The sequence below is a fragment of the Oreochromis niloticus genome, linkage group LG19 (genome assembly GCF_001858045.2).
Source record: "Oreochromis niloticus isolate F11D_XX linkage group LG19, O_niloticus_UMD_NMBU, whole genome shotgun sequence".
NCBI lineage: Eukaryota > Metazoa > Chordata > Actinopteri > Cichliformes > Cichlidae > Oreochromis > Oreochromis niloticus.
The window spans coordinates 4974077-4986839 of record NC_031983.2 but is presented as its reverse complement, the minus strand read 5'-3'; the positions used below and the strand labels follow the sequence as shown (position 1 = coordinate 4986839).

Here is a 12763-nt window from a genome sequence, read left to right as displayed (position 1 = left end):
TGTGTTTTAACTCCAAAACTCCAAAAAAATACTTGTTGAAGCTGAACGAAAGTTCCAATGATGTCAACTTGTGCATCCTCCTTCAGGTTACTCGCAGGCGAAACCTGCTCGGCCGCTTTAGCCCCAGTTCCTCGAGCGATGTTGCACCCTCCCTGGACGAAAGCATCGAGTCAGGCCCGTTAAGTGATCTGCAGTCCGAAGAGGATGAGGGGCGAAGGTCTGCAGAGCATCAGCTTCCACTGACCGTGCCCCCGTTGATAGGGCGTGAATGCACATCTCTGGTGCAGCAGCTGCTGGAGGACATTCAGAGTCACGACAAAGACCCTGATATCTGGAAGAAGATTGAGGTATTTCTATCTAGTCTTCACGTTATCTGTCTGTGTTCAGGCTTTCATACATATGTAGCTCATTCCCTCTACTGTCATTTACAAGTTTGGGGGCATTTCTCATTCCAAGAAAATGAGCTTTCCTAGAAGCTTCATTTCATTTTTGTTCTACTGCAAACATCCAGCTTCAAACTGAGCACCAGCTTGGTATTTTTTACCTTCCTAAGTATCCTCTGATGCTCAATCCAATACATTTTTACACCTCTGACTGTATTAAAACAGTAATATTCCTTATTAAAAATTACTACCTGTAATTACTTTTAAGCCTGGGGTGGTAATTCATGCCAGCACAGTTACATTGCAGTGGAATTTCTGCTGCTACTTAAGGAGAAATCCTTCTTTGTCTTCATTTTTATGATGACGCCATGCAGTTTTCTATTTTTCCAAAGATACTGTAAGCAAAACAACAACTCTTAGGAATGTTGACTGATTTCTGTTTGAGATCATTTTCTCTATGATTGTGTGGGCACTTTACTCTTTAACATTTCGTCATCATCGCGATTATTGGATCAAATTATTCTGACTTATTAACCAGTCCACACAGACAATGTTTTTAACCTCCATCACTGAACGTACAGAGACTCGCCCACACATTACTTTAAATGTAGTCATATTTTAAGTCATCCACAGCAAACTGTGCAGATGACAAAAATTAACTGTTGATCTTATTACACGCATGAACATTTCTGAACTCAGTTTATCCCTTTAAACCCTAACCCGTCGCCAGCGATGGGTTTGAAGGTCAACTCCAGGCCTCGAGGGCCGGTGTCCTGCAGGTTTTAGATACCACCCTGGGTCAACACACCTGAATCAAATGATTAGTTCATTACCAGGCCTCTGGAGAAGACATGTTGAGGAGGTTTAACCATTTAAATCAGTTGTGTTGGATCAAGGAAACATTTAAAAACCTGCAGGACACCGGCCCTTGAGGCTTGGAGTTGCCCACTCCTGGTTTAAAGGGTAAATTAGGCTAGGGTTTAAAGGGTTAAAAGCTGTGTAAAAGCACCTGTGATAGTAGGAAGGGTATTTGAGCACAAGGCATATGCAACTTGCACATTTGTGAGGGCGCCTTTAATGCTAAACGATATTTACAGATTTTTGCATAACATATGCCAACATCCAGTTAACATGTTTTTTAGGGTCTTGCTTTTTTCAGCAATGCCATAAACAGGCTCAAGGTGTCTGACAGGGAGGCAGCCTGCATAAGATGTTCACTTAAATAAAGTATAATTAAAAAAAAAAAACTAAAATAAATAAAGTTAAAAAGAGTGAACAGGTCATGTGGGCCAGCCTTTACAATCTGAAAGGCCACGGTGAGCTCAGGACCCTACCACTTCAGCCAGTTATCAGTAAGAATAGGCCAGGACCTCCTTGTGATGTGGGCGGGGCATAACACAACAACTCCAAAGTAGATTTTGCCTGTACCTCAATAGAATGTTTTAAGGGTGCTAAACTAACCTGCCAAAAATAAAACTTGGAATGTTTGTGTTTCACTGCTGTAGCTGGTTTTTACTGCCAGTCTGTGAGATGGATCTCTGCACTTTCATTTAGACAAAAGATGACAAGTTGAAACAAAATCAGCCCAACATCCACTTTTGCCCCTCCAATGAAGCTACCTTGATGGATTGGAAGGCTAGTATCGGATTGTCCACTGGCCCTGCTAATTCATCACCTCACTTCAAAAGGTCACGTTTGATTGGCAGGCAGATTATTGATGAGGTTTGCCTGGTGAACTAATCAGTCATATCTGTCATATTGAATATCGTGAAATGCCAATAGCTCTGGGGATAAGTTCCTATCATGGCTGCTTGTTTAATTAGTGCTATAAAGTGGCTCTGTCGCCTTTAATATTTCTTTATTGTTTTATTTTACTCAGGTTTATTTCACTCTCTCACCTTTATTGCCTTAATATTACAATTCTTAATACCCTCGACTCCCCAGGCAACATTTTACTTTGCTGCTGTAACATCTCAGTTTCCCCTCAGGGATCAATGAAGTTCAGCGTGCCCATCTTATCTGGTGTTAGCCGGGTCAGAAGCCCACCTACAGAATTGGACAGCTGTAATAAGATTAACAGTGAGAATGGTCAGGGTCCTTTTGAATCAGTCTGAGAGTTAAAGTGTCAGCTGTGTGAGGGGATGTCCTTGGAAATGGGGATCAGTGACCCGCAGGGTTATAAATTCATTCCCCACATTAAATTCTGTCCTCCATGTTACCAAATTGGCCAGATTGGCCATAATAGTGACTATTAATGATGATTTGACTGTTGAAATGTCAAAGTTGCCCTTTTTTTGCTTTTCCTTTTTTGATGTCAGTCTTTGGTAGAACGCTGGTGATGTAGTGAACCTCCTGGTCTGCAGCGGCCTTTCTGCATCCACTTTGCATGGTCTTTGCATCTGCCACTGTGGGTTTCCTCTGGGTTTGCATGCATGCTATATTAATTGGTGATTCAAAATAGGGTTTTTTTTAATAGACTGGTGAGTCTGTGTCTCACCTTATGACAGCTGGGAGATGCTCCATCCTTTTAATGGCCCTAAGCTGGTCAAGCGATCAAGAAAATGAATGAATGGATGATCAATATCAAGCTCAATCTCATCTGTTAACTTAAAGGAAGACAAATGGGAATCAAGTCATAGTGTCCTGGTAATTATAAAGTGTCCCACGATGGTGTAATGTTCCCCACATCCCTGAGTATGTGAGGATCTGCTTGGGTCTGAAGAATGTAAATTTCATGATCAGAGGGTGAACTATGTTTGATGCCTTGACATTAGAACACATTGTTTTAGCTCGTGATGCATTCAGGCTTTCCATGAATGTTACTAGCAGGAAGGAATAATTAAAAAAACCCAAACCCTTTCCTTTTTGTAAAATCACATTCAGACCACACCCGGTGCAGAGCATTGAGTAAAAAACATGTAACTCCAGAGAGTTACAAAAATAAACACAGATTCATAATTTTGGATTAAAACATAATAAACAAACACAAAAAAATCCTCCCAGAATCAGGAATTATACCCTGCTGTCTTGCAGAACACCTTGTGTTAACCACACACACATAAGCACACACACACACTCCTCATTCCTCTCTGCTCCTGGGTAATTAGCTGATTAGCTGCTTAATTAGCAGCATGTAATCATGGCAATGGATGAGCTGCCTAATTGAGGAAGTGAAGAGAGGAGAAGGAGCGTCTCAGTGTGGAGGGTGACATTCTGTCTCTCTGCAAAGAGTCTCTACTGAATACAACCGAGCAGATTAACATAGAATGAAAAATCATCCGTCCAGGGAAGAGAAACTGTGGAAAGATCACTGTTGGAGCAGAAATGAGTCAAATCCAGGAGCAGAACACGAATATAATACGTCCGGCACCTCTCGTCTTCTCGGGGGAGAAGCTCTTGGTTGTGTTTGCCGGTGGAGTTGAGGAAATCTGATTAGAGCAGAGACGAACTGAGTAGAAACTCTGAAATGTCAGTAAAATATAACAGGAAGGGGTCAGACATCTATCTTTATCCTCATGGATTTGGTTTTTTTAATCATAGAGGAACCATAAAAAACACTTGCAACTGTTGCTCGAAGAAAATTCAAAGTTGATTGTTCTGATAATTGAGTATGATCTGAATACTAGTAGATTAGATCAGTTTAAGTAAGTATATTCATTTTGAAGCTTCCGCCTCAGAGGTTTGGACGTCACTGTGTTGGGTTTCTTGGATGATCAGGACAATGGAGCATTAAGTGATCAGCTAAGGTTAGCATGCTTGATTAACAGCTTTCATTCATTAACTGTGTGGTTGCAACAGATCCCCATCTGATCTGCTACTGACTCAGTGTAATAAAATGCTATAATTTCACTCACAAAAATGAGAAGCATAAAATTCTTTAGAAGGCTGCACATCACAGCGGGCCATTTTACTTTTCTTAGCAATTCTACTAACACTGGTCTAGGAGGCAGCAACAACGGAGACAAGGGGGAGAGATTTCTGACTACTGACCCCTCCACCACCTCCAGTTAGAGGAAAACGTGTATTGCCAAATCTTTTGGCAAGTTGTTGCTGGAGGTTGGTGACTGTCGCTAGGTGAAATTTGTTACAAGAAGGTTGCTCCACCAGAAGCATTACACCTGACCAACTTCTGGAGACACAGCTAGATTTAAATTACGACTATTTTAAAGGTAAAACAAAACAGTAATCATTAATTAACCTGTTTTTGAAAGCTAAGCTGTTGAAGTGTGTATGACCAGGCTGTATTTATTACAGAAGCCCATGTTATGCCTCTGCACACAATGGGTTTTGTACTAGTGAAGTAACATAAAAACTTTGTAAATTATTTGTTTTGACTAGACTGTAAGTCCATTGAGTCAAAATTTTTCCTTTCTCCTCCCCACGTCAGAGCTTCACTCCTTGTTTCTGTTCTCTCCGTACTGTTGGACATGCATATTTTATCCTCCCGCCTTTGACCGTCTAGACATTGTTGTCTCAACCTTGACCTCCTCAACATTTGTAATGTCGGAACCGATCCTCTCATAATTTGTGTCCGCATCACGTAAATGTGCGGCTTGTTTCCTGAAAGTTTATGAGACCAACGCAGGAGAGAAATCCAAAGTTCCTAATTGCGCTATGTGGGACATGACACGTGAAGTGGATTTAAATTCTTTAGAAAAACGAAAAACTATAGAAAAGCTGATGGAGAAACAGCCCATCGGTTAGATAAGTGTCCTATACATCATGTGATCACATCGTGTGCACCGCCTGGGCCAGCGTCAGCGTCCTCAGTGTGAGGTGTCTGTGTGTTTGGAGGCTCTGCGGCACGCCAGCCTATCTGCGAGCAGTGGGAGACAGACAGACAACAGACTCACATCAACAATCGTCTGATTGGCCCAGCAGGGGGGTCAGGGACGCCCACCGACAGCAGAGAGGATAGGAAAATAAGAGAGAGGTGGAGGATGATGAGGCGGAGGGGTGTTATTCTCTTCTTTTGTGCTTCTTTAGATAAACAGGGTAAGGAGGAGGTAAAGGAAAAAGTGGCAGAAGTAAATTTGTTTGCAGCCTGGTAATGTCGATTCTGAACACTTTATCACACGGTCACTGATTAAAAGCTGATAGAAAATACACATTCAGCACATACTAATTAGGGTTGTAGGAGGAACATAAAGATAATTTTGTGTGTAGCTGATCTGTACTGTGACCTTTTCTCGTGTAAAAGCAATCAGTGCAGATTCCTCCGTAAAAGAGTTTATGACACAAGGTAGTAAAATTTGCCACAGAAGCCAGCTTATTGCTAGAAAGCCATGTTCTCATTTTCATTATTGGAGACAATGCAGTATATTACAGGCTGACAGAGTATCCCACGAGCTCTCACTTTTGTTCGATTTAAACCCATGAAATGTGCACAGTGTCATTAATATGAGCAGCAGGGCTGTCGTTGTTGGTCTTGAGTGTTTTTTTCTTGAATGAAAATTAAGTTAAGCCGTATATAATAAAAGTTTTTGTTATGAGAGTTAAAAGTAATTACTCTATGAAGCTGATATGGCAGATGTTTAGCTTTTAGTCAGCAGTGACAGAGTGGAAGATAAATATTAAACATAAATAAGAGCCAATAAATATTTTAGAGATTCAATTCACACATTGGTCAACTACTCCCATGATGTGATTTGTTCCTTATGATTTGTGACAATGCTTTGTAATGCAACCAACAGCACGGTACAGAAAATTATTCCCTCTGATGCAGTTTTCATACTTTATGAATTCATCCAGTGGAGCAGATTGGACACTTTGATGGGCCAGTTTGGTCCTGTAATGCCTCTGCTCTAAAGGAGTGTTTGACTGGTTATAACACATATAACACCACTGTTGACTAGATAACCATTTCCACAGCAGCAGAGAGCTGGATAACTGGCAGTGGCGGAGCTTTAGATATTAGAGATGCAGTCAGGTGTGAGAGTCGTGTTTTTACTCTCTGTTAATTTGGACATCTTTCTTTCTTTCTTTCCTTTCCTTTCCTTTCCTCCTTCCTTCCTTCCTTCCTTCCTTCCTTCCAGGCACACTACAGATAGACAAATTCCTAATAATTAAAACGGCAAAATGAAATTCCACCCTAATGTACCGTGGAGACAGCTGCAGTCCTGTCCTGTCCAAATATTCCTCAGAAATCAGCTGCGCAGGTTCCATGTTTTATATGACAAATAATTTTAATGAAACTCTAATCAAAATTTCCCCCCCTCGAGTTCTTTAATTTCGGCACAGCGGTGGAAAAGCGTTTGGTGTTCGAGTTAGTCAATCTAATAACGTAGCCTGCTGTGGAAATTATCCATCTCACCTCAATCCCCCAAAATGTTTTTGGAACCCTGCTCAGAAAAGTCATCATTTCATATTTTGTTCTGGTTTTTACCTTCACCAGGTGCTGAAATTTTGTTAAGCTAGGGTGCCAGTCATCCAAATTCATTAGCTTATAGCTAAGAGCTACCATGATAACAAGGTTAGCATGTCTGTTTTCTTCAAGTATGTGGTGCAGGACCCAGAAAGCCTTGAGTCCCGGCATTCGTGTGGATTTTAACCAGGTACGTGGATGCACTTGCAAACCGTGCAGCCCAGGGCCATGTAGAGAAGAGAAGTTGAATATGTGTTCAAGTTTCAACAACACCTGGCCTTCAAGACAAATACAAGCAATGCTTGGCTTGTTAAAACGTCAATTATTCAGTTAAGTCATTTGAGCTTAGTCTGTAGTCTTCTAAGCCTAATGACCAGACAGTATACAGTAGGTCATCTGTTTCTATAAGTACAATTCCATTATAGAAAAGTCATAACATTTATAAAATGTGATTGGCATAGATGGTGGGTTTGTTGACCCATCCATCCACCCCAACCTCCACCTTAAGCAGCCATTGTTGTTATGAAGCACTGTCTGAAGTTACTGTTGCTGTTTTACATGACTGCTAGAAGTTGTTTAATATTTCCACAGCAGTAAATCCTTTAACCCTTTAACACAACAACTGAATTGTGTTTCTCTGTTGCTCTAACATTTTGCTTTTGGAGAATGTTTTTTATTTCTCCTTGCTTACTTTAAAGATCATAAAAATTAGAACACTGGTATCGAATCTTAATTTCTGTGGACTAGCATCAGTTGTATCTTGATTTTTGTTTGCTTTGTGCTCCTGGTGGAAAATCAGAGCTATTGCTTCTAACATATTAATCAGCGAAGCCAAATATCATCTGTCGGGAGTTTGAGTCCAAATCTATCAGCGTCGTCCTTCAGAAAGCCTCGTCAGCTGAGCGGTAATTATCCAGCGGTGAAGAGCTGAACCACAGGAGGAAGAGATGAAGCATAATATCAGAGCAGTTATCCAGGCGGCAGAGGATCAGATCAGGCGTTTCAGCTCCCAGCAGGCCTTTCTGCCCCTCAGGAGCCTCACTGGTTTAGAGACATCAAAGAAGCTGTAAGCAGCCCAGTGCATGCTGGTCGATATCCAAACCAGCAATACTCGCTCTGCCGCTGTTCGCGCCTTCCTCCTCTGTCCTTTTCACTCTTTTTCTCTTCAGTTCACCTCATTTCTTCTCATGGTTTACCTCTCTTCGCATCTCATGTTCTCATGCTTCTTTTCTTCTCATCTTTTCCTCTTCTCAATTCTCTCATTGATCTTTACTTCTGTTCTTCTTATCCTCTGATGCCCTCCTTCTTTCTTGCCCTTTTCCTTTTTCTCATTTACCTTTCCATCCCTTTCCTCTAACCTTTGCTTTGTTCTCTTCTTTTAATACTCTTGAATCTTACTTTGCACTCCATGCAACCCCTTTCCTTTCCTTAAACTATCCGCTTCTTCCTACTTCTTCCATTCTTCCTCTCCTCCTCTCCTCTCATCAATACTTTTGATTTCCATATCTCCTCAATAACGAGCGGTGGAGAGATGGACAGAATCATATTGATGTGTGTGCTTTTTTAAAGGGTCACGGTTGTAATTAACATACTGCTGCTCATTCGGTCAAGGTTTGCATCTCATACAGACTCACATGCAGACACGCACTCTCTCACACTAACAAACACACTATACATATCTATAACGGTAAACCAACACACAGACATCACTGTGGAATAGAACATGTTTGCAAATGCACATTTTATCATCACAGTAAGCAGACACACCTATCTCCATATGAGGACACACACATGTATAGATTTGCTACACCGATTTGTAGGCGAGGTGAAAGCGTGGGTGCACAGATGTGGCAGCTCAAGTAATTTCCATCAGATTTACCTTCTCCCCACAGCCTCCTTCACTCTGCCATTAGTTTTCCAGATAGCTCTCAGTGAAAGATATGAAAACAGCGCTCAATGTATAAAATATTAGAATTGTCTTCTTGATGATCCGCAGTCACAATTAAACCTGTTTTTCCAGATGTAATGTTTAAGGTCTGAGTGGAAAGAATGAATTTTCTGGAGTTGCTGTATGTCTTCAGTTTTATGTAAATCACTTTCCAGCTCGCTCTCTCTTTGCTTGATGTAGCTCGCACGCTCTGTGTAGTTCGATTGGATCCAGGCTACATAAAATTCAGGTCGCAGCTCCAGTTTGACCTGTGCGGGGTTGTGTTCGTAGTGGATTTCTCTGTGGAAGCAACTATGCCTGTGGTGGTCGGGCTAAAGCTACAGACTGCTGAAATATAGATACATCAGACATGAATGTCAAATCAGTTACTTACAAATGCGTTCACCCGTTACATGAGGTTATAAGAGCTGGCCGAGTGGTGGAGTTAACACACTTGTGGTTACAGGCAGGTGCAGTGTTCTCCCCCCACGAGCTCACGAGACAAAATAAGGCAGTTCGGGGTGGTCCTTCATCTGAAATAAACTTGATCTAAAGAGTAGAAGAAAACTTAGCGATCAATCATAAAGAAAACCTAGCGTAGCCCCATGGCTAGCACTGATTCCTCCTGAGGGACCGGCTATGCTAAAACTATACACCTGGAGCTCCTACTGGAGGAGTAAACAATACATGTCCATGCTTATTTAAACCACATGCATAACTTGCTGGCTTGATTCTTTAAAATTGTCGAGTTGAATGTGCAGCCTGGTCTTTCTATGTTACTCTTGAAGTATTTTCCCATTCTTTTTGTCGGTCTCCCTTCCAAGCGTCGCAAGTCCTGGACAGCGAGTGTGAGATTTAGCTGGGCAGAATTGTGCGGACGCAAAATTTGTATCAAACACCCTTAATGCTTCCCTTTAGTTTTTGTCTCTAAAAGAGGTTTAAACACTTTCCTTTCTTCTGTCTGATCCTCACTTCGCAACCCAAAGTGTTTACTCCCCCTTTCACCTCCCTTTGAAGACTCTTTCTTCTTCTTTTAAGCTGTCTCTTCTGTTCCTCTTCAGGAGTGAAGTGGATTTAAAGGGAGAAATCGATACTGGATCAGGTGCTATTTCACATGGATTCTGTGGATTTTCCTGCTGATACATTTCACATCATATGGAAGAAAAAATTATGTTTATGCAATTTAAAAAAACAACAGAATTTTTGTGTGTGTCACTTTTTAGTTAGATTAGTACATTTCTGGCGTGGATCATCAAGTTTTAGGCTTCCGCGCATCATAAATCTCCCTGTTGGCCAGTAGATGGCAGTAGCTCTCCACTGAGTAACAAGCTGCTGCCTTCTTTTTTTCCCCCTATCTTCTGTCAGTGTGTACATCTATCTGTGTACTCCCATGAAGGGCAACGTGCCAGTGATGGAGACATACATGTTCAGCTCACTAGAGTCATTCATACCACTTCATCTCTTTTGATCTCTTTTCCTTCTGTTCGTTCTGGCTCTATTCCCCTTTTCTTTCCCTAACGCTCAGCTTTTTGCTTTTGCAGTCTTGTTTCCTCTTGTCTCTTCATCAGTCTCTTCATCACTTATTACTTTTCACCCGTCTGCCGTGCACGTGTCATTTTTTCCTCCCCACACTTTCTTTTAAATTTTCTTTCCTCGCACTTCTTCCTCTATGCCATCTGTGTTTTGATTTCTCTTCTGCCTTTGTATGTGTATTTTTAAAAATCTTTTCTTGTCTTCCTCACCTGCTTCTTTTTGGTCTTCCTCTTTTGTCTCTTTTCTCTTTCCATGCCTTCACTCTCCTCAGTGCATTTTTGCACATCTTTAAGTCCTTTGTTTGTATTTTCCTCCCTATATCTTCCTCTCTCTTTCCATTCTCCTCTCCTCTGTATTTGTCCAAACGTGTGTTTACTTGTTTCATCGTCTCGTTTTTGTTCTCTCTCTGTCCTTGAATTAATTCATCTGGAATCAGTTCTTAAACACCAGCCGGGTGCTCCCTCGCTCCCCCCCTTTTGTTTTTTTTATCCTTCTCTGTACTCTAATCCTGTTTTCTTCCAATCTGTTGCTTTTTCTCCCTTTTCTGCCTTCCTTCTCCCTGTTGCATGCCATTACCTGTTGGACTTCTTCCTTTCTTGGTGTGTTTTGATGTGTTTCTCTGCCATTTTCTGTTCAAACTGTTTGCTGCTTTGTTTTGCTCCTCTCTTCCTTCCTCTTTTCACACATTATCGTTCTGTCATCTCTCAATCCTCTGAAGTGTTTAGTGTGTGTTGTGTTGTTTTGATGCCTTTCCAGCAGGCCCTGGACATCAGCATTTATACATATTATTATTTTTTTTGTTTTTTTGTTTTTAAATCATAAACTGAATTCTCTCTCTCCTCCCTTGTCCCCAGTATTTTGTGCAGCAGTTGGACGGGTTCATCTCGTGGCTTCAGGAGGCGCTGGACAGCACAGAGAACTGGATTCAGCCCAGACAGGACCTGGATAGCCTGAGGGTATACCTCGACACACACCTGGTGAGAGCACAAACACTCACACACTTGCCTTTTTTTCTTTTTTTTTGTTAAACGTATGTGAACCCTCATTAATACAAAGCAACCTCTGCCTCATCCCTTAAAATGAGTCTAAGCCCTCAAATAGAAGTGATAACACCAAAGGGTCCTCATCGGCGTTGAGTCATTGTGTTCCTCGCAAAAATTCAAGCGCACGCACCCGCTGTCAAGGCTCGCACACATTTGAAGAATAAACGTACACGACTGCTACGTGCAAGCACATCTGTGCACACATTCCACACACGCGGTTGCATAAACACATATTTGCATACATGCATATGGATGTGCCCACATGACACGCACGCACACAGACACACACACCTGTCTTATTTTCAGAAACGGTTACTTCTAGCTGCAGCTATTGGAACCCACTACTTCACAATCAAGCAACCAAAGCTGGTAAAGCGATGATAGGACTGTTCTGTACTTTGTCATGTGTTATTTCAGTAGCCCTACTTAAGCTGTCAAAACATATCAGTGACATCAGTGACAGAGATGGGAGTCAGCACAGCAAACAGAGCAAACACATGCTGCTGAGAAAAGAAAAGACAAGACAATGAGCACTGTCCAAGCTGTGTCATCAACACTCAACCATCTCACTTTTTAAAAAAACCTTTGTCTTAAATGGAATGTTTCTAAAAAAAATAGTGCGTTAAATACTTTAGTGTTTCCTTTTTTGTGTCATTTATGAACTGTTACAATAGTGGATTCTCATAAAACATGGTAAACATTAAAATGATGAGGTCAGTATATATAAACCTTCCCAAGTTTCTGTTCAGACCTTTTGTTTGTGAGGGAGAAGAAAGCTAACTTTAAAGCCTCTTCCTTTAACTTGTTTTTGGATACGGGATGAATTAAAGTGCTGCACCAATGCCCAGTAGATCATAAATAAAGTTCATTGTAAAATATTGAACCCCCACACAAAGGTGCTCTAGTAGAATCCAAAAAATAAAAATAGTGAGCATAATAGACTTTAAAACAAAGTGCGGTTTGGGGATTGGCATTCATGTCGTGATTTTACTGTGAGCCTGGGTGCAGCCGCTCAGTTTATTCACTGTCTGCAGACAAGTTTTAAGCTTGTTGCTGAGTGGCTGCCCCTCACAAACCATAGGTAGGCGGGGCTTCTCCAGAAAAAAAATATATTTAGCATATGAATTTATTTATTTTTTTCAATTCATTATTTCATGATAATGTAACAAAAAACAGGAAAAATGAATAACAGATGGGAGATAACGGGATAAACAGACAAATTCAAATCCATTCACCCATTCATCATTATAGGAAAAGCATAGGAAGAAAATTAAACTTGTTACAACTAAGGCAGTGAGTCATCTAAGAAAGGCTGATTTATTTCCTTCAAAACAACTATTCTTGAGCTGATGTTGACCAGTGCTCAGTTCAACAGTTATACTTACTGGCTAAGGGGGTAGAGGTCAAAGCTTAGGATTTTCTGCCACCTGTAAACACACAGAAAAGGTTTTAGAAAGGGATAATTGGAAAATAACAAACCCTGGAATGAATGCAAGCTCTCATTTCATTGTCA

The 12763-nt window shown here is 41.1% G+C and overlaps 1 protein-coding gene across 5 annotated transcripts in view; it reads left to right on the top strand.

Annotated features, from left to right (window-relative positions):
* The window catches only part of akap6 (A kinase (PRKA) anchor protein 6), a 218854-nt gene that overhangs the window by 50044 nt on the left and 156047 nt on the right, over window positions 1–12763 (top strand). For all 5 annotated transcript variants that reach the window (XM_025901263.1, XM_025901261.1, XM_025901264.1 and 2 more), the window contains 2 exons: window positions 87–347; window positions 11062–11184. In XM_025901263.1, the coding sequence (XP_025757048.1) occupies window positions 87–347; window positions 11062–11184 (384 nt within the window). The remainder of the gene's footprint in view (window positions 1–86; window positions 348–11061; window positions 11185–12763) is intronic.